General features: G+C 39.3%; 1 protein-coding gene across 2 annotated transcripts in view; it reads right to left on the bottom strand.

Moving 5' to 3' along the window:
* Positions 1-22,622, bottom strand: part of ZNF385D (zinc finger protein 385D) — a 969,842-nt gene that overhangs the window by 127,165 nt on the left and 820,055 nt on the right. For both annotated transcript variants that reach the window (XM_054482049.2, XM_054482050.2), the window contains one exon: positions 21,927-22,037. In XM_054482049.2, the coding sequence (XP_054338024.1) occupies positions 21,927-22,037 (111 nt within the window). The remainder of the gene's footprint in view (positions 1-21,926; positions 22,038-22,622) is intronic.

Here is a 22,622-nt window from a genome sequence, read left to right as displayed (position 1 = left end):
GAGGGGGTCCCTGGACAAACTCTAATCAGCCTGCCCACTGAGGTGTAGCCTCAGGAAGTTCAACAGGGAGGAGCCTGGCCCCTCCTCTTCCTGTGTGGAACCTGGGATTCCAAGGGCCCACAGGAAGCCTGGAGCAGGGAACTCTGGCCTTGCGGAGGAAAGTTGTTTCCCTTTTTTTCTTCCCCCCGACTTTCACTCGATAAAACCCTGCTTTATTCACCCTTTAAACCTTCTCCAAACCTAAATTTTCCTGGCCGTGGGACGGACAAGAACCCAGCCTTCAGCTGAAGGAAGGAAAAGTCCTGCAACATTCTTGGCGTGCAACGTTGGGGCTCTTGAAGAGGTGAGTGAAAGGGGGCTCAAAATCTCTCACTGTTGGCCGGGCGCGGTGGCTGATGCCTGTAATTCCAGCACTTTGGGAGGCCAAGGCGGGCGGATCACGTGAGGTCAGGAGTTTGAGACCAGCCTGGCCATCATGGTGAAATCCCTCTCTAGTAATAAAAATACAAAAATTAGCCGGTGTGGTGGCGCGCGCCTGTAATCTCAGCTACACAGGGGGCTGAGGTAGGAGAATCACTTGAAGCTGGGAGGCGGAGGTTTCAGTGAGCCAAGATCACGCCACTCTACTCCAGCCTGCGCGACAAGAGCGAGACTTATCTCGGAAAACAAACCGCTCACCCTTGTTTCTAAGCCTTTTCATCCTGGAACTTCTGAGCATATGGGAAACAGCTCCCCACCCCTTGTCGCTCCTGGGGGTTGGGGGCCTTTTCATGGCCTTTTCCTTTTTCCAGACGGACTAGCGAGCAGCAGCTCCCAGCCGCACCCCACTCCGTGCGGGGCTGGGATGCATGGCCTAAGGGTCCCGTACTGACGGTTGGCTGGTTCCCAGCCACAAGCATCTGCAGGCTTCCCCTTCTCCAGCCAGGGGGTTTTACTCCATCCGACAGTAATTAAGCTTTAACTTTTCTTATGCAACTGGTGGAGGAAACAGTTGTATAAGAATAAGAGGTTCTTTCCCAGGCATTCTTAAACTGTTTCTTTTCTTTCCCCTTCTGTATCCTGTCAGCAAGTTAACTTTTAAAGTTTTTTTTTTCTTTCTTTCTTTCTAGAAGATGTTTTATTAGGCCAGGCCCCCCAGCCCCGCAACTATCGCTGTTTATATTTTCTGCAAAGTTTTGGTTGTGAAATCAAGCCTCCATGTTGTTTTACATCCTGAGGGCATGGCTTGTAACTGGTGGCAAGGCTTTGTTTAGCAATCCTGCCTTAGGAAGTAAGTTTCTTTCTGGTTTGATATCTGCATGTTTTCCTAGCCCTGTTTCTTAAAGGACCCCACCTAGCGACTGGATTTTTTTCTGTGTGTGTAGTGCGTGTGATGTCTGTAAAAAGAGTTCTAATTAATTTGTCCTAAAGAAAGACAAGCACTTGGATCTAATATTTTTTAAAGGGCAGATAAAATCTGTGGTACCTTTGAGTTCACGTGGCTTTAATCTTTGAGAAATAAAAACAGCCCTAAAGACTATTCCTAAAATGCAGGTCAGATGCACGTGTTTTGAGGTTAAACTGCTTGTTGGGTTTTGAGAACTATTTGCCTTGCCAGCTTCGCAACTGGTAAGGCCTGGGGACATATGGAACTAACCACAAACTTGACTAAGAAGGCAAAACGTGGCTGCAGTTAGCACACAATTAAGGCAACTTATCAAGTTTTCCCTTAAAGTTACAAATTGCTAGGAGTTTATTGACATTACTAGAAATGGATTTGCATGCAAGGTGTAGGAACAGTAAAATGTGTTTTGTGGTTTTTTTTTAGTGAAAGGTTATAAGAAGGCGTGGAAATGTAAACTTTCGCCTAGGGTTACAGGATTGTCTTGAGTTAGGAAAAAGCTGAAGGTTCAAAGAAGTGGTGGAAAAATTCTGGCAATTAATCTTGAAAAAGAGGTTCTCTGTGTGAACGTATTGACTAAATTCCAAAAAAGGTATTATGTGGTTTTTCTGCAAATTGAGCATTGAAATACAATCACAAGGTTTTCTTAAAATGCTAATCTGCTCTTCGGCAAAATTTATAAAGATTCGTAAAAGGTTTTTGCTTCTTTTAACATTTCTGAGTCATCATTTTGGCAAAATAAATAACTTTTTGGCAATCTGGAATTCTGTTTCATAATATTAAGTGTTTTAGACCTCGAACATTTAGCAGCCTAACCAAAAATCAAACTTCAGTTTCAAAATTGTCTTCCCTGGCACCTGGCTTTGCGAATACTTCAGAGGGCCCCTGAAGTGTCCAGAAAAGAGAGGTAAACAGGATTATTTGACATGTTCACGTATCAGGATTGCCAAAATGATGTTCAATCTTCCTTAGGTTGTATCTTGGTGAATAATGCTAACATATGTTCCAAAATTGTATGGGATTTCTAAAACTCTAATGGCTAAGTTTATGCCATCAATCATAATTAAGATTGTTAAGTTATTGTAAACCACAGAGATAACCAAACTTCTTTCCCTGTTGTGTTTCTAACTGTAACTACCCTGGATATTTTGCTATTCACAGACAATTGTTGTCTTGTTTTAATCCTTTCCAAAGATGGTTTAAAATGAGCTATAGAACTTTAACAGGTGCTCTGAAATACAGACTTCTGATAACTTTAGAGATTGTAACATTGGGATAAAGGAAAATGTACAAGACTCATGAAGAGCTGAAATGCTCGTGAATATCAAGCAAAGCAAGAGTTTACTAAACGGACTGAACTCAGAAAGCTGAAGCAACTTTTTTGACTTTTGCCTGGAATATTACTGATCTATGTTCTGTTTTTCAGAGTAAAGGAAACTTATTTTGAACTATTTAAAGCTTTTTAATAAATAAGGTATACACTCCTGTGATCAAAATTTGGAGCATGTTTGTTTCCCTCTGCCTGCCTCCTCTAGAATTTGGAAACTATGAGTATTCTTACGGCAATATAGTTGTTTGGATGAGAGCAATAAAAATCCATTTTTCTTTTGCGTTAGAACACAATTGGAAAAAAATTGTTATTTTATCAAGGCTTTGACTGGAAGGGTATGCTTCCCTATAAGGAGTCAAGTTCGACTTACAGAGCCCATAAAAACTCCATGGAAGACTGGCCTGAGACCCTTCTCTACACAGTCCCTAATCAGGGTTCCTGGTTCCTGACTTGTGCTCAGTAAAGAATGTCACTTTCTAACAGGTCTAGGAACTCCAAGTTTATCTTGGGACCTCAAGAGGAGAGGATCACCCAACTCACAGGTTTTTGAGGATGCAAACCCATGGTTGGGCTGAGCTTTAAAAGGTCTTATCTGAGACTCCTTGTGGAACAAACTTCCATCAAAGCCAATCCAAAAGGCCTTTGTAGAAATAATTATTCTTGCTGTACTTTACGCCAATAATCAAGTCTAGTCTATTTTGCAAACTACTCAGTCCTATCATATTTTTTTTTTTAACAAAAGTGAGGACTGGAAAGAGAAATTATGTCCCACAACTGATCAAACTTACCATACATCTGTCATTAAATTTGAAACTCATTATTTGTTTTTAAGTTTTTGCCTACATTTTACACTAACCCTGCTTGTTCCTGTGACCCTACCAGCAGCCAGAGATTGCTTCTGGCTGCAGCTCAGAAGGAACTAACAGGACGAGTAATGTAGGAATCCGGATTGATATTCTAGTTCTGAGCAATTATCCTGCAAATCCTATCCGGTGATGGAATAAATAGTGTGCGCATCACCCAGAGGTTTCCTTTTGGGGAAAGTAAGACCAAGGGAACAAACCAAAGCCAAGCACCATTCACCCAAATCCCAGCAAGTCTAACTATAGCTACCAGTTAGCTGGGTATGTCACAAGACATCCTTTCCTCTCCCTTGTTGGAGGAGGACTCAGTTCCACAGTTTCACCTTAGATTTGGCTTATGATAAGGAGTCCATGCAACCCCCCCGAGACATATTTTTGTCCCAGACTCAATTACAAGCTTTAGGTCAAAGCTCTAGGAAAGAGAACTGGATCTAAGGGATCCAGAGGCAAACAGAGGTTAAAAGGCACAGCTTAGGTGAGTGGCTGATTCCTGCCAATTAAGCCAACCTCAAGCTTCCTGTTTCATGGATAAAGGCCACGTTAATATCCATGGCATAAATGAGGTCTAGGGAACTCCAAGGCTACTGACAGTAGGTGGGAAAGAGACATAGATGAGAGTGGATAATTCCTATTCTCTAGCCTGCCCTGCTTCATGGGTTCAAGCCGCTTTTGCACTTATGGTGGTGCCTGCCAAAGTCGCTGGAGCTCGTGGATGCAAGGACAGAAGAGGGAAAGTGGACACTCTTCCCTCTCTGCCTCACATACCGTGGGTATCTGATAGGAAGAGAAGGGAACCAGGGACACTTGCTCCCCTCTTTCTAAATGGGTAGCCATTCATCTTCTGCCTGTATACCTTTAGAATGCATGCCGAAACCCTGGGACTCCTTTGAAAAAATGCCTTTTTATTCCTTTCTCCTCGGATCCTCTCTTCACTGATTGATAGGTAATTGTGTCTCTGTACTCTGGGACACTTCCCTCAGATGCAGCCTCCAAACTGGAAAGAGTTAATTTCCCAAACCTTAAACTGGTTGGCTTAGGATTGGGCTCAGCAGAAGGGAGCTCAGAAGCTCAACCTGCCAGCAAAAGCATAAAGTTTTTTAACCAGTCGGGCTTTTGGCCTCCCTCTCCCTGTGCAAACTAGTAAAAGGCCTCGGAATTTTTTAGCTGTCCTTACCCCTCTCCCCTTGTTTCATTTAAATACATGTTTTGTAATAACCCAGTTTGTCTGTTCTTGCCTTCAGGGCATCAAACTCCAAACAGTCATTCAACCAGAGCCTCTGATGGTAGCCCCTTCTGCTGGGACCCCTTAGTCCTCTGGGGAAGCTCTGACTGCCGTTTCCCCAAGATAGCGCCTCCTGCTAGCAGAAAGCAGTTAAGATCTGTCTTTGTTCTTATTCTAAGGGCAGTTAGATGTACTTTTTTTTTTTTTTTTGAGACAAGAGTCTCACTCTGTCTCCCAGGCTGGAGTGCAGTGGCATGATCTCAGCTCACTACAACCTCTGCCTTCCAGGTTCAAGCGATTCTCCTGCCTCAGCCTCCCGAGTAGCTGGGACTACAGATGCCCGCCACCATGCTCGGCTAATTTTTGTATTTTTAGTAGAAACGGGGCTTCACCATGTTGGTCAGCCTGGTCTCCTGACCTCAGGTGATCCGCCCCCCTTGGCCTGGCAAAGTGCTGGGATTACAGGTGTGAGCCACTGCACCCTGCCACACATACTTCTTTAGATGGAGGAATGAGACAGCCAGGTGGGAGGGGGTCCCTGGAGAAACTCCAGCCAGCCTGTCCACTGAGCTGTAACCTCCGGAAGTTTGTATTGGGGAGGAGCCTGGCCCCTCCTCTTCCCGTGTGAAACCTGGGATTGGAAGGGTGGTGGGAAGCGCTCTAACAGGGGACTCTGGCCTTGCAGAGGATCCCCATTTCTCTTTTCACCCAATAAAACCCTGCTTTACTCACCCTTTACACCATTTGGGAGCCTAAATTTTTGTGGCAGTGATATGGACAAGAACCCAGTCTTTAACTGAACTAGGGAAATATGCTGCAACAACACCACACCTGGTTGATACTGTTTCTACTTTCATTTCCTTGTCACAGCAATAAGGAAAAATGATTCTGGTTTTGAGTGCTTCTTTCATTTATTCATGCAACATTGATATCTAAGATTTTTAGAGCCTTCCTAGCATTAATGGCTTCTTGCCTCATTTTCTGGGAACCCATGGAAAACTTTTAGTTTGTTTAATTGGAAATATATCTCTTGCTTCACTACTGCATTTTATCTTCCTCAACATATTCTGTCCTTCCAGTTTTACCCATGCTTAATCCTCTTCTCAAACTCTTTGCATTTAATGAAAGACTCTCAACACAGATTCTCCTGTTCCCTTCAATACTTACAGTATTAGTAATGTCCTTTAAGTGGCTCTCAATTTTTAAATATGTTTCTATATCCTAGCAATTCCTGAGCATGCTACTGATATCAACCTTCAATAACTTCTGTATTGTGTGCAGAACTTAAGTGACTGATGGTCTTAGTTGAAAACTGTCAGCTGATGTCAAGGCAAGTCTCAAAATAAATTTCTCCTAGGGCATGTCCCCTGATATCATAAATAAAAACATTATGTTAGGGAACTTAAGAGCCCTATTTCTTGTCCACCTAGCTGTTTCAATAGCCTATTGCCCTTGAAAAAGTCAAGTAAATATTTTGGTCTTTGGTTTCTCAACCTGTACAATGTACAAATAGACATCGCTGTGGTTTGTATGATTTTATATCAAATACAAAACAATTTATGAGTTGTTCATAATAGTCTATAGAAATGTAAATATCCCCTTGTTTCCTGGAGGTTATGAATGTATCTACTGGTCACATGTAAAGTCAACTTTGCCTTTTTAGATATTCAAGGTCAAATTTTCCATGTCTAAGAGAAGTTGATAGAAAAAATGAATATTATTACTTTGTAAAGAAACCCAGATAAATACAAACTTCTAATAAAGATTTTTCCTTTCTTAGTCTCTTCCTCATTTCATCCCCAGATGAAACTCTGGAGGATCAAAGCCTGATTCAAAGAGTCCTGAAATGACCTAATATTGGGGTTTTATTTTTAAAAGCCTGCCAAAGAAGCACACTGCTTAGGTAGATTCCTGTGCTCTTGGCTGGCTCATTTTCTCTGAAATCCCTAGCAGCTAAACCCAATATTTTTTGCTCTGTCCTTCTGTTCAGTTTTTGTTATCTGAGAATTCCTGACAGAGCTGGGGTTCCACTCAAGAGGTAGCAACTAGCAAGGTTGTGAGATAAAATGTGTCCCAAATGTCAACTCAGAGTATAAGCCCTTCAAAAAAGAGCTCCCAGTCACTTGTTTCAAACATAGTGACAACCTATAGGCCATCACCACACTCTCCAGAGCCAGCTTTTCACACAGGGGTGACCTGACAGCCCAGCTAAAACTCATCAGGTTCTCAGATGTGTCTCTTCTTTCACACAAGCCGAATGGCCCTGTCAAAGGACAGCTTTTGAAGAAGAAAAAGGACCCAGTGGGAAGGCCATGGTGCTCAGGCCAAAGCTCAAATAACTCTGCGAGTCTTGGAGACTAACACAGGACACTCTCTTATGAAAGAGACGGTCCAAAGCTGCCTGAAAATTTAATTTATAAGTGTGTCCCTCAGAAGATCCTTTGGGATGCAGTGGCAGCAACATACTTAAAGAGGTTGATAGCTTTTAATAGATGCAGTTTTGACAGGGACAATTTGTCCCTGCATTTTTTAAAAGGAAATCTTTAGAAAATTGCAACTGAGGCCCTCAAAATGGAATTTATAATTTGAGAGAGCTGAATCCTAACCACTAGACCACCAGAGACCATCAAAATGTATAATTTGAGACAAAATATAAACCTTAAAAACATAATAGATGCAATAATTCTCTTTTCCTTTATAAAATTCAAGTATGCTTATAAAGAAAATTTGGAAAGTAAAGAAGCAAAAGAATAGTTGACCCCAATACAACCATTATTGGTTTTTGTTTTTCCTACAGCTAAACGTCATTTCCTTTAAACATCAATCCTGTGAATAATACTGATAAGTATTAGGATATATTAAGACATGATTTTAAGAAATTTTAATTATCTAATTTGGTCACTGGAAGCCTAATTTGGTCACTAGGGAGGAAAAAATACTCCTATCAACATCATCATTATATTGACACACTGGTAATGGATGTTAAGACTAAGAGATATGAATTAAATTCAGACACACAGCTTAGTTTTACTACATTTTTATGTTCTAAAATGTAGAAAAATTATATATATTTTTTAGACAGAGTCTCACTCTGTTGCCCAGGCTGGAGTGCAGTGGTGTGATCTTGGCTTACTGCAACCTCTGCCTGCCAGGTTCAAGTGATTTTCCTGCCTCAGCCTCCTTAGTAGCTGGGATTACAGGCACGTGCCACCATGCCCAACTAATTTTTGCATTTTTAATAGAGACAGAGTTTCACCATGTTGGTCAGGCTGGTCTCGAACTCCTGACCTTGTGATCCACCTGCCCCCGCCCCCCAAAATGCTGGGATTACAGGCGTGCGCCACCACTCCCAGCTGATCTCTATTTTATGATACTATTAGAAAATATATCAATATATTGTAATGATACCAATGATCCCCTTTTGGAGGGCTATCAGGCCTCCAAGCAATGTTATGCTCTCATGAAGTTTCTTCCCTTCTGATTTATCAAACAGTTCCCCAACGTAATGAATGCTTGACAGTCCTGAATCATTAAGGAGATGTTGTTACTTTATTATAGTTCAATAATATGAATTTCTGTTTACACTTTTGAGATGTTTATGCTTGAATTGTTGCGTGTGTCTGGATATGAGTAATACCATGTAAGAGAACTCATGAGTTCTTATGAGTGAGTTCTAGCTGCTGAATGGCTTTCCATAGCAGCTCTAACTCCTTCCAGTTAGTTCCATAAGGAAAGAAACCTTCAGGTCTTCTCTCCAGGACAGGCTGACTAAGCAGGAAACACATAGATCTTCCTCCATGCCATTGTAGTAACAACCATTGAAACTTCAGAATGGACTTGCTGCCCTCCCGTGACCAGATGAGGCACAAACAGCAGAGACATGAACATTGTCCTTAGCCAGCTAATGACCACATGGCCTTGTACAAATCTATACTCTCTACATCTCAGCTTTTGTATGTGAAATTAGGAGTATGTCTCTTCTACCTCTAAAGTTTTATGAAATTCTATTGTTAGGAAGTTAACTGTAATAACACTTAGATGCTACAATCTTATATATCCTTAGTTTGGAATTTGAGATCTTATTTCCCATTCTATAGTGAATCATTGAGTATCCATTCTCTACTTCACTTAATAAGCTTACATCTTGTTGGTCCTAATGTAGTCTTTCAAAGGCACATTACTAATTTGCCTAGGTCACATCGTAATTTATGCTTATTTTAAGATGCTGATAAAATAATTGGACAAATTACAACCCTTCAGTCTTCAGTTGGAAGGTTTCCGCATAACCCCATGTATGTTTCATATGAATGTCAGGAGATTTGTCAGGAAAAAACCTACACCAGGAAAAGGTAATCTGATTAAAAATGCAAGCAATATTAATTTATGACATTTTTAAAAGTTATTTGCAGGGCCAAAAGTAAGAACTGTACCATAAAGGAAACAGTTATGGCAAAATACCAAATGACACAGTTTATGATAGGAAGGGTTAAAAAAATAAATAAAAGTTTAGAGGGAAAGGAAATTGAATTTTCATGATACAAAGATGAAAAGAACTATAAGCTATTATTTTCATTGGAAGGGGAAGAAGCTTTGAAATGTAAAAAGGTTCATAAGGCAAAACTACTTTCCTATGTGATAGAGGATTCAACCAAGCATACAACTGAATTACAATGTTATTTTTCTAGAAAGATTCTAGGTTTAAAAATGAAAACAGAAAGGTAAATTCCAGATTTACCTGGAAACAACAAAAAGACTGTTGCATTGGGCTTAGAAAGCCTTTTCTTGAGTTTAAAATGATCTAATATGTATGTATATTTTGATTTTGGTTATTCTTTAAATAGAGATAATTTTCTTACATATGGATCAATTGATCAATCAATCTTGGCATTCAGTGTCTAAATATTTTGTAAAATTGGTACTTATAGACATGGCTGGTCAATAAGTAAACAAATTTAACATTTCCAGTACATGAGTTTCTTTTATTCACATATAATGATACAAAGACATTTCTTAAATTTCTAAGAGAGTTTCTACTCTTGTATTTCAATTCTGCAATGATCATGTTTGGTTTGTAAAACATAGTTTAAAGGTTGGTATGTCATTTATAAACTCAACATTAGATCTTCTATTGAAAAATGAAACTACAATGTTTAAAATTTGCACTGAATAGTGAATGATATTCAAGACTCAAAACAATACAAAGTATAAGGGCAATTAATTCATATGTGTCAACTTATATAGACCAAAGAAACTGCAATGAGTTATTGTCTGATATGGTCATGAAATTCAGTTCAAACCTAAGTCAAACATTCAAATAAAATGGCGATATCTGTAGTAGACAGAATAATGGCTTCCTAATGCTGTTTAAATCGTAATCCCAGGAAAATATGAATATGTTACATTACATGACAAAGGGGAATTAGGTTAGCAGATGAAAATAAAGTTGTTAATCAGCTGACTTTAAGGAAATTATCCTGAATTACCCAGGTTGGCCCTTTGTGATCACAAGGGTCTGTGAATGTGGAAGAGGGAGGCAGAAGAGTGAGACAATGATTACACGTGAGAGAAACTGAGCTGGCCGTTGCTTTTTTTGAAGATGAAATGGGGTCTGGCCCTTGCTGTTTTTCAAGATGAAATGGGGTCACAAGTCAAGGAATGCAGGCATCCTCTAGAAGCTGAAAAAGTCAAGAAACTGGATTCTCCCCTGGAACCTGCAGAAATAACATGAGCCTGTAGAAAGAACATAACCTTGCAGACACCCTGACTTTATCCTATTGAGACCCATTTCAGACTTCTCACCTTCAGAATGGTAAAGTAATAGACATATCTCAGAAATATTGCAGTTTGGTTCCAGATGACCCCAGTAAAGCAAGTATCACAGTAATGTTAGTCATGTGAATTTTCTCATTTTGCAATGCATATAAAAGTTGTTTATACCATACTTTATTAGCTGTGCAATAATATTATGTCTAAAAATACAATGTATATACTTTAATTTTAAAATATGCTATTGCTGAAAAATGCCAACAACATGAACCTTCAGCAAGACATAATGTTTTTGCTGGTGGAGGGTCTTGCCTCAGTGTAGATAGCTATTGGCTGATCATAGTATTGGTGGTTTCAGGTTGAGATAGCTGTGACAATTTCTGAAAATGAGACAACAATGAACTTTGTTGCATCTAGAACTCTTTTCACGAATATTTCTCTGTAGCATAAAATGCTGTTTGATAGCATTTTATACACACTAGTATTTCTTTCAAAATTGGAGTCAATCCTCCCAAAGCCTGCCACTGCTCTGTCAATTAGGTTTATATAATATTCTAAATTCTTTGTTGTCATTTCAACAATGTTCACAGCATCTTCATCAGCAGTAGATTCCATCTCAAGAAACCACTTCCTTAGCTCATTCAAAAGAGGCATCTCCTCTGTGAAAGGAGGAGGTTATCTGAGATTCCATCAATTCAGTCACATCTTCAAACTCTACTTTTAATTATACTTCTCTTGCTATTTCCACAATATCTACAGTTATTTCTTTCACTGGAGTTTTGAAACCCTCAAAGTCATCCATGAAGATTGGAAGAAACTCCTTTAAATTCCTGTTAATGTGGATATTTTGACTTCCTCCCATGAATTACAAATGTTCTTAATGGCATCTAGAATGGTGAATTTTTTCCAGAAGGTTTTCAATTTATTTGGGCAACATCCATCAGAGGAATCACTATCTATGGTAGCTATAGCCTTAAAAATATATTTCTTAAATAATAAGAGTGGGAAGTCAAAATTACGTCTTTATCCATGGGCTGCACAGTGAATGTAGTGTTAGCAGGCATAAAAACAACATGAATCTTCTTGAACATCTCTATCAGAACTCTCGGGTGATGAGGTACATTGTCAATGAACAGTAATATTTTGAAAGAAATCTTTTTTTCTGAGCAATAAATCTCAAGAGTGGGCTTAAAATATTCAGTAAACCACGATGTAAACAGATGTACTATCATCCAGCCTTCTTGTTGCATTTGTAGACCACAGGCAGAGTTGATTTAGTGAAATTCTTAAGGGCCCTAGGATTTTTGGAATAGTCAGTGAGCACTAGCTTGAATTTAGACACTAACTTCATTAGCTCCTACCAAGAGAGTAAGCCTGTCCTTTGAAGCGTTAAAGCCAGACATTGAATTCTCTCTCTAGCTAGGTAAGTCCTAGATAGCATAATCTTCCAATAGAATGCTCCTTGGTTTACACTTAAAATCTGTTGTGTAGTGTAGCCATCTTTATCAGCGGCCTTAACTGGATCTTCTGGATCACTTGCTGCTGCTCCTACATTAGCACTTGCAGCTTCACCATGCACGTTTATATTATGGAGAGGACTTCTTTCTTTAAACCTCATAAACCCACCACTTCCAGCTTCAGACATTTTTTCTCACCTCTCTTAACCTTCATAGAATTAAAGAGAGTTAGGGCCTTCCTCTGGATTAGGCTCTGATTTAAGGAAACAGTATGGTTGGCTTGATTTTTCTATCCAAACCACTAGCACTTTCTCCATATCAAATATAAGGCTCTTTTGCTTTCATATCATTCATGTGTTTACTAGAGTAGTACATCTAATTACCTTCAAGAACTTTTATTTTACAGTCACAACTTAGCTAACTGTTTGGCACAAGAGGCCTAGCTTTCAGCCTAACTCTTCTTTTGACATGTTTTCCTCACTAAGCTTAATCATTTCTGGTTTTTGATGTAAATGAAAAGATGTGTGACTCTTTCTTTCACTTGAACACATACAGGCAATTGTAGTTTTTTTTTTTTTTTAATACTTTAAGTTCAGGGGTACATGTACAGAACGTGCAGGTTTGTTACATAGGTATACATGTGTTATGGTGGTTTGCTGCACCCATCAACCTGTCATCCACATTAGGTATTTCTGCTAATGCTATCCCTCCCCTAGCCCCCGACCCTTCGACAGGCCCTGGTGTGTGATGTTCCCTTCCCTGTGTCCATGTGTTCTCATTGTTCAGCTCCCACTTATGAGAACATGCGGTGTTTGGTTTTCTGTTCTTGTGTTAGTTTGCTGAGAATGATGGTTTCCAGCTTCATCCATGTCCCTGCAAAGGACATGAACTCATCCTTTTTTATGGCTGCATAGTATTCCATGGTGTATACGTGCCACATTTTCTTTAACCAGTCTATCATTGATGGGCATTTGGGTTGGTTCCAAGTCTTTGCTATTGTGAATACTGCCGCAATAAACACACTTGTGCTTGTGTCTTTATAGTAGAATGATTTATCATCCTTGGGGTATATACCCAGTAGTAAGATTGCTGGGTCATATGGTATTTCTGGTTCTAGATCTTTGAGGAATCACCACGCTGTCTCCACAATGGTTGAACTAATTTACACTTGCACCAACAGCGTAAAAGCATTCCTATTTCTCTACATCCTCTCCAGCATGTGTCATTTCCTGACTTGTTAATGATTGCCATTCTAACTGGTGTGAGATGGTATCTCATTGTGGTTTTGATTTGCATTTCTCTAGTGTCCAGTGATGATGAGCTTTTTTTCCATGTTTGTTGGCTGCATAAATGTCTTCTCTTAAGAAGTGTCTGTTCATATCCTTTGCCCACTTTTTGATGGTTTTTTTTTTTTTTTTTTTTTTTTGTAAATTTAAGTTCTTTGTAGATTCTGGATATTAGCCCTTTATCAGATGGATAGATTGCAAAAATTTTCTCCCGTTCTGTAGGTTGCCTGTTCACTCTAATGATAGTTTCTTTTGCTGTGCAGAAGCTCTTTAGCTTAATTAGATCCCATTTGTCAATTTTGGCTTTTGTTGCCCTTGCTTTTGGTGTTTTAGTCATGAAGTCTTTGCCCATGCTTATGTCCTGAATGGTATTGCCTAGGTTTTCTTCTAGGGTTTTTATGGTTTTAGGTCTTACATTTAATCCATTGTGAGTTAATTTTTGTATAAGGTGTAAGGAAGAGGGCCAATTTCAGTTTTCTGCATATGGTTAGCCAGTTTTCTCAACACCATTTATTAAATAGGGAATCCTTTCCCTGTTGCTTATTTTTGTTGGGTTTGTCAAAGATCAAATGGTTGTAGATGTGTGGTATTATTTCTGAGGTTTCTGTTCTCTTTCATTGATCTATATATCTGTTTTGGTACTAATACCATGCTGTTTTGGTTACTGTATCCTTGTAGTATAGTTAGAAGCCAGGTAGCATGATAACCTCCAGCTTTGTTCTGTTTGCTTAGGATTGTCTTGGCTAATTCTGTGAAGAGAGTCAATGGTAGCTTGATGGGGATAGCATTGAATCTATCAGTTACTTTGGGCAGTATGGCCATTTTCACAATATCGATTCTTCCATCTGTGAGTATGGAATGTTTTTCCATTTGTGTCCTCTCTTATTTCCTTGAGCAGTGGTTTGTAGTTATCCTTGAAAAGGTCCTTCACATCCCATGTAAGCTGTATTCCTAGGTATTTTATTCTCTTTGTAGCAGTTGTGAATAAGAGTTCACTCATGATTTGGCCCTCTGTCTGTTATTGGTGTATAGGAATGCTTGTGATTTTGGCACATTGATTTTGTCTCCTGAGACTTTGCTGAAGTTTTTATCAGTGTAAGGAGATTTTGGGCTGAGACAGTCATGTTTTCTAAATATACAATCATGTCATCTGCAAACGGACAATTTGACTTCCTCTTTTCCTTTTTGAATACCCTTTATTTCTTTCTCTTGCCTGATCCCCTGGCCAGAACTTCCGATACTATGTTGAATAGGAGTGGTGAGACAGGACATCCTTGTCTTGTGCTGGTTTTCAAAGGGAATGCTTCCAGTTTTTGCCCATTCAGTGTGATATTGGCTGTGGGTTTGTCATAATAGCTCTTATTATTTCAAGGTAGGTTCCGTCAACACCTAATTTATTGAGAGTTTTCAGCATGAAGGGGTTTTGAATTTTGTTGAAGGCTTTTTCTGCATCTATTGAGATAATCATGTGGTTTTTGTCATTGGTTCTGTTTATGTGATAGATTACGTATATTGATTTGCATATGTTGAACCAGCCTTGCATCCCAGGGATGAAGCCGACTTGATCCTGGTGGATAAGCTTTTTGATGTGCTGCTGGATTAGTTTTGCCAGTATTTTATTGAGGGTTTTCACATTGATGTTCATCAGGGATATTGGCCTGAAATTTTATTTTTTTTGTGTGTCTCTGCCAGGTTTTAGTATCACAATGATGCTGGCCTCATAAAATAAGTTAGGGAGGATTCCCTCTTTTTCTGTTGCTTGGAATAGTTTCAGAAGGAATGGTACCACTTCCTCTTTGTACCTCTGGTAGAATTTGGCTGGGAATCCATCTGGTCCTGGAATTTTTTTGGTTGGTAGGCTATTAATTACTGCCTCAATTTCAGAACTTGTTATTGGGATTTGACTTCTTCCTGGTTTAGACTTGGGAGGGTGTATGGGTCCAGGAATTTATCCATTTCTTCTAGATTTTCTAGTTTATTTGCATAGAGGTGTTTATAGTATTCTCTGATGGTAGTTTGTATTTCTGTGGGATCAGTGGTGATACCCCTTTATCATTTTTTACTGTGTCTATTTTATTCTCCCTTTTCTTTATTAGTCTGGCTAGCAGTCTATTTTGCTGATCTTTTCAAAAAATCAGCTCCTGGATTCATTGATTTTTTTTTTTTTTTTGAAGGGTTTTTCATGTCTCTATCTCCTTCAGTTCTGCTCTTAGTTATTTCTAATCTTCTGCTAGCTTTTAATTTGTTTGCTCTTGCTTCTCTAGTTCTTTTAATTGTGATGTTAGGGTGTTGATTTTAGATCTTTCTTGCTTTCTCTTGTGGGCATCTAGTGCTATAAATTTCCCTCTACATGCTGCTTTAAATGTGTCCCAGAGATTCTGGTACATTGTATCTTTTTTCTCATTGGTTTCAAAGAACTTATTTATTTCTGCCTTCATTTCGTTATTCACCCAGTAGTCATTCAGGAGCAGGTTGTTCAGTTTCCATGTCGTTGTGCAGTTTTGAGTCAGTTTCTTAATCCTGACTTCCAATTTAATTGCACTGTGGTCCAAGAGAATGTTATGATTTCCATTCTTTTGCATTTGCTGAGTAATGTTTTACTTCCAATTATGTGATCAATTTTAGAATAAGAGCAATGAGTTGCTGAGAAGAATGTATATTCTGTTGATTTGGGGTGGAGAGTTCTGTAGATGTCTATTAGGCCCGCTTGGCCCAGAGCTGAGTTCTGAATATCTTTGTTAATTTTCTGTCTCATTAATCTAATATTGATAGTGCAGTATTAAAGTCTCTGAGTATTATTGTGTGGGAATCTAAGTCTCTTTGTAGGTCTCTGAGAACTTGCTTTATGAATCTGGATGCTCCTTTATTGGGCGTATATATATTTTGGATAGTTAGCATGTATATTTAGGATAGTTAGCTCTTCTTGTTGCATTGATCCCTTTGCCATTATGTAATGTCCTTCTTTGTTGTTTGATCTTTGTTGGTTTAAAGTCTGTTTTATCAGATACTAGGATTGCAACCCCTGCTTTTTTTTTTTTTTTTTGCTGTCCATTTGTGTAGTAAATATTCCTCCTACCCTTTATTTTGAGCCTATGCGTGTTTTTACACATGAGAGTCTCCTGAATACAGCACACTGATGGTTCTCGACTCTTTATCCAATTTGCCAGTCTGTGTCTTTTAATTGGGGCATCTAGTCCTTTTACATTTAAGGTTAATATTGTTATGTGTGAATTTGATCCTCTCATTATGATGCTAGTTGGTTATTTTGTCTTAGTTGATGCAGTTTCCTCATAGTGTTGATGGTCTTTACAATTTGGTATGTTTTTGCAGTGGCTGGTACCAGTTTTACCTTTCCATATTTAGTGCTTTCTTCAGGAGCTCTTGTAAGACAGGCTGGGTGGTGACAAAATCTCTTTTGCTTGTCTGTAAAGGATTTTATTTCTCCTTCACTTACAAAGCTTAGTTTGCCTGGATAGGAAATTCTGGGTTGAACATTCTTTTCTTTAAGAATGTTGAATATTGACCCCCACTCTCTTCTGGCTTGTAGGGTTTCTGCAGAGAGAACCATGGTTAGTCTGATGGGCTTCCCTTTGTGGGTAACCCAACCTTCCTCCCTGTCTGCCCTTCACATTTTTTCCTTCATTTCAACCTTGGTGAATCTGATGATTATGTGTCTTGGGGTTGCTCTTCTCGAGGAGTATCTTTGTGGTGGTCTCTGTATTTCCTGAATTTCAATGTTGGCCTGTCTTGCTAGGTTGGGGAAGTTCTCCTGGATAATATCCTGAAGAGTCTTTTCGAACTTGGTTCCATTCTCCCGGTCACTTTGAGGTACACCAATCAAACGTAGGTTTGGTCTTTTCACATATTCCCGTATTTCTTGGAGGCTTTGTTTGTTTCTTTTCATTCTTTTTTCTCTAATCTTGTCTTCACGCTGTATTTCATTAATTTGATCTTCAAGCTCTGATATCCTTTCTTCTGCTTGATCAGTTTGGGTATTGATACTTGTGTATGCCTCACGAAGTTCTTGTGCTGTGTTTATCAGTTCCATCAGGTCATTTATGTTCTTCTGTAAACTGGTTATTCTAGTTAGCAATTCGTCTAACCTTTTTTCAAGATTCTTAGCTTCCTTGCATTGGGTTAGAACATGTTTCTTTGGCTCAGAGGAGTTTGTTATTACTCACCTTCTGAAGCCTACTTCTGCCAATTCGTCAAACTCATTCTCCATCCTGTTTTGTTCTCTTGCTGGCGAGGAGTTGTGATCCTTTGGAGGAGAAGAGGCGTTCTGGTTTTTGGAATTTTCAGCCCTTTTGGGCTGGTTTCTCCCCATCTTCATGGATTCATCTACCTTTGGTCTGATGTAGGTGACCTTCGAATGGGGTCTGTCAGTGGACATCCTTTTTGTTGATGTTGATGCTATTCATTTCGGTTAGTTTTTCTTCTAATAGGCCCCTCTGCTGCAGGTTTGCTGGAGGTCCACTCCAGACCCTGTTTGCCTGGGTATCACCAGCAGAGGCTGCAGAACAGCAAAGATTGCTGCCTGTTCCTTCCTCTGGAAGCTTTTTCCCAGAGGGGTACCCGCCAGATGCCAGTGAGAGCTCTCCTGTATGAGGTGCTGGTCGGCCCCTACTGGGAGGTGTCTCCCAATCAGGAGACATGGGGGTCAGGGACCCACTTGAGGAGGCAGTCTGACCCTTAGCAGAGCTTGAACGGTGTGCTGAGAGATCCGCTGCTCTCTTCAGAGTCGTCAGGCAAGGAACATTTACATCTGCTGAAGCTGCGCCTATAGCTGCCTCTTTCCCCAGGTGCTCTGTCCTAGGGAGTTGGGGGTTTTATCTATAAGTCCCTGACTGGGGCTGCTGCCTGTTTTTTCAGAGATGCCCTGCCCAGGGAGGAGGAATCTAGAGAGACAGTCTGGCCACAGCGGCCTTGCTGAGCTTCATTGGGCTCTGCTCAGTTTGATCTTCTCTTCCTGGTGGCTTTGTTTACACTGTAAGGGTATACCGCCTACTCAAGCTTCAGCAATGGCGGACACCCTTCCCCCAACGAAGCTGGAGCATCCCAGGTCAACCTCAGACTGCCATGCTGACAGCGCGAATTTCAAGCCAGTGGATATTAGCCTGCTGGGCTCTGGGGGGGTGGGACCCCCGAGCCAGACCACTTGGTTCCCTGGCTTCAGGCCCTTTCCAGGGGAGTGAATGGTTCTGTCTCGCTGGTGTTCCAGAAGCCACTGGGGTATGGAAAAAAAAAAACAAACCCTGCATCTAGCTTGGTGTCTGCCCAAACAGCCACCCAGTTTTGTGCTGGAAACTTAGGGCCCTGGTGGTGTAGGCACCGTAGGGAATATCCTGGTCTGCGGGTTGTGAAGACCACGGGAAAAGCACAGTATCTGGGCTGGAGCGCACAATTCCTCATGGCACAGTCCCTCACAGCTTCCCTTGGCTAGGAGAGGGAGCTCCCCAACCCCTTGTGCTTCCCAGGTAAGGCGACACCCCACCCTGCTTCTGCTCGCCCTCCGAGGGCAGCACCCACTGTCCAACCCGTCCAAATGAGATGAACCGGGTACCTCAGTTGGAAATGCAGAAATCACCTGCCTTCTACGTTGATCTCACTGGGAGCTGCAGACTGGAGCTGTTTCTATTCCGCCAGCTTGCCAGCAACCGGCCATTGTAGGGTTTTAAATTGGCCTAATTTCAGTGTTGTGTCTCAAGAAACAGGAAGGTCCAAAGAGAGGGTGGGAGATTGGGGAATGTCCAGATGGTGGAGCAATCAGAAACACACACAACGTTTATTAATTAAATTTACCATCTTATATGGGTGGAATTCACAGTGCCCCAAAACAATCACAATAGTAACATCAAAGGTCACAGATCACCATAACAGATATAGTAAAAATAGAAAAGTTTGAAATATTGAAAGAAGAACCAAAATGTGATGCAGAGACACAAAGTGAGCTGAGATATGCCTGCATATTTGTGTTGTTTCAGGCCACTGAGTTTGTGGTAATTTATTTTAGCAGCAATAGAAGGACTAATACAGTAATCATCTGGTAAATGGTCAAGCCTGCAATTGTTTAATTATGACCCAAAGTGATTAGTCCATATCTCCAAATACCTTGGCCGTGTTCCTTTTACGACATGCCAGACAGACCTGAAAGCAAAGTTGTGAGAATGAGAAGCCAGTTGTCCCTAATAAATACATATTGATGCCCATTCTACTTTGAAACTTCAGTAACAAAATAAATTGCTACTCTCTCACCACAGAAATGAAATAAGAATACATTTTTGAAAAGTATGCTCATATTCCATGTGTTATGTCATATCAATTTATATTATTGTTAAAAATTATATATAAAAATGTGTATGTGTTTTCTGAAGCATATCTGACAATATTTCTAAAGTGTCCAATCATGAATTTGACATCAATCTACAGAATTAGAAACACTCCAAAAATAGAACCACCGTCTGGAAATGGTAAGCAACTCATCACTGGGAATAATCAAGCAAAAGACCTTGCCTGGGTGTAAGAGGTGAAATTCTTGCACTTAGTAGGAGATTGGGTTCAGTGACCTTGAAATTTCTTTCTAATTCCTAGTTTAAAAGAAGTGTCCTTAATAAAGAGAATATTGACAGTGAAATCATAGGCAGGAGGAGATATTTTAAGTAGTCTCATTAAATATAAGAAGCTGACAGCATGGCTCCTGGGAGACTTTTAAATCATCTGATCAGTTTCTAAGTGAAATATAAATACAATTTAGGAAAAGAGGAACTAAAAAGAAGCCACTTAAAATAATAATTATAAAACTATATAATTGTTTGCTGAGTGTTTAAAAATGATCAAAGTTGAAACTATTGAGTTTAGAACTCCTATTTATGTATTAAGCGGACTCTTTTTTACAACAGCTTGAAGAGATTATTACAGTCATCACTTGAGAATACTTTATTGTTAATAAATTAAGCAATTCTATGGTAAAGTTCTATCATTCAAATCAAAGTGCTCAGCATTAAAAAACAAAAAATCCCTTCACATAAAATATTATATGTTTGGTATATTCTTTTTGTTTTTTAGCAGCAAAAACCACTTAAGTGCTGGTATGGTCTGATGATTTGTATACCTGGAAAATTCATATGTTGAGATTCTGACCCCCAAGTTGATGGTAGTAGCAGGTGGAACCTTTTGGGAGATGATTAAGTCATGAGGGCAGAGCCGTTATGAATGAGATTGGTGCCCTTATAGAACAGCTTCAAGGGGGCTCCTTTATCCCTTCCACCATGTGAAACTACAGTGAAAATATGCCATCTGGGAACCATAAAGCAGGCCCTTACCAGACAGTGAATTTGTCAGCACCTTGATCTTGGACTTCTTAGTCTCCGAAACTGTGAGAAATAAATTTCTGTTGTTTACAATCTACTCAGTTTACAGTACTTTGTTTTAGCTGGCCAAATGGACTAAGGTGTTATGCAGGCAATCCACTCTTCTCTTTTCTAAGTCAATGGATATTATAAAATTACCTGATGATTGCATTAGTAAGTATGAGTTCTTAAGACAAAAGCAAAATAAAATGTAATGTTCTCTTCAAAGAGGAATAAACTGTTTATGCCTCATCTATTTCCTATACTCAATTATCTTGCATCCTATCATCTTCATCACCAGAGCATCTAAGAGTCCTACTTGACTGGAGAGGTTAAATACTGGAAGGCTTAACATTCTCCAGAATTCAGATCTGTTTGGTCATCTCCACACAGTGTATCAACTTAGGACGAGAAAATGGTACCTCGATAGGATGGAGCCTTCTGTTTGCCTAGAGTGTGAATGCTCTCCAATTCCTAGTCCTTCTAAACCAACGTTGCCTTTCTCTTCTGGAACTCTCAGGATTTAACTCCATATCAAAGCAGGTTTAGCGGGGAAGAGAAGACATACTTTTTTTTTTCCCCATTGGCCACAGATCAAAATTAATATCACTGTGATGGATCCAGAGTCCACCCTAGACCTTAGAAATGGTAGAAAAGGTGTGAATAACTCCCTGAATAACTTGTGAAGCACCAGTCAGGTCCACAAATGTTTCCCTCCTACATGTTCTCCACTGAAGTCTTTTGGGGCTTGAGTGGTTCTAGGTCTGTAGGACCCCCTGTTAAAATACCAATACTCCTAGGACAACTTGAGTGCTCTAGCACAAATATAATTAAGGACATAGCAGTAATATGGAATTTGAGGCCTCCATTCAAGGCAGAGTTTATAAACTCAAAATCTTGATCTTAAAATAAGATTTGGTACCTATCTTATTTCAGAGTGTAACCTATTAAAAGTTCCATTGGTCCAAAGTTTTACTGTTCCCAAAGGCAAAGTGTATTATCTACATGTAGCATTCCCAAAAAACTAAAAAAAAAAAAAAGAAAAAATTAAACTGCAAGTATATAAGCTTGTTTACGTGTGAATTTTCTGTAGTAAACAACCAAACATAACATAATAAACTCCAAAATTAAAGCACATAGTGAGTTAAAATGTTATCTTTGAATTTTGACATGCTCAGTTACTGGAGAAAATGTCTAAGAAATCTTTTCTCCTGCAAGATTAGAACAGCAAAATGTATTTTTTTTTAAGTGAACACTAAATGATAAACTTACATCAGAATTAAATCTCAACTGGCAAATGTTGCATGATATGATTTGCTTTCTTCGATGGGGAAGAGGAACTCCGAATGTATGGTTTATTACAGCTTTCTGAATTGGGTCCATCTGTAATGAGAAAAAAGAAATACAACAAATAGAAATAAAGCTTGTCAGTTCCATTGGAATTTTGCCTATTTCATTAAAGAACCAATCTGTACAGCTTCAATCTACTGCTCACATTATAAAGAACCTTTTGATTCTAAGAAACAACATTTTTACTTTCTTGGAAAATAGATAACATTAAGCCCAAAGCTCAGTATGATAAGGAAATGATAAATTTACCCATTAGAGTCTGCATACTAACTATTTTTCTCGTTTAAAACCAACAATTGTCTCAGTTTAATAACCCTTAAATATAATTAAAGATTTATCAAAATTCAAGTTATTGCTAATGCCAGCAATCTAACACAGAAGTATGTCTATACCATTGCCCAAAAATGGATTTCAAAATAGACTGGTCAGCTGGGAAGCCATGAAAATAAATTATACTCCATTATCCAACATCAACCTTATGCTATGTTTGGTATCTTTTAGACTCTCTAATATACAAATCCTGATTTCTAATAATTGAAACATGGAGATGTTAATTAAGTCATTCAGCAATCACTTGTTGACCATCTAGTATAGAATGTTAACCTATGGATTTATTGG

Source organism: Pongo pygmaeus, chromosome 2, assembly GCF_028885625.2.
Source record: "Pongo pygmaeus isolate AG05252 chromosome 2, NHGRI_mPonPyg2-v2.0_pri, whole genome shotgun sequence".
In the NCBI taxonomy this organism is placed as follows: domain Eukaryota; kingdom Metazoa; phylum Chordata; class Mammalia; order Primates; family Hominidae; genus Pongo; species Pongo pygmaeus.
This window is presented reverse-complemented; position numbering and strand designations above follow the sequence as displayed.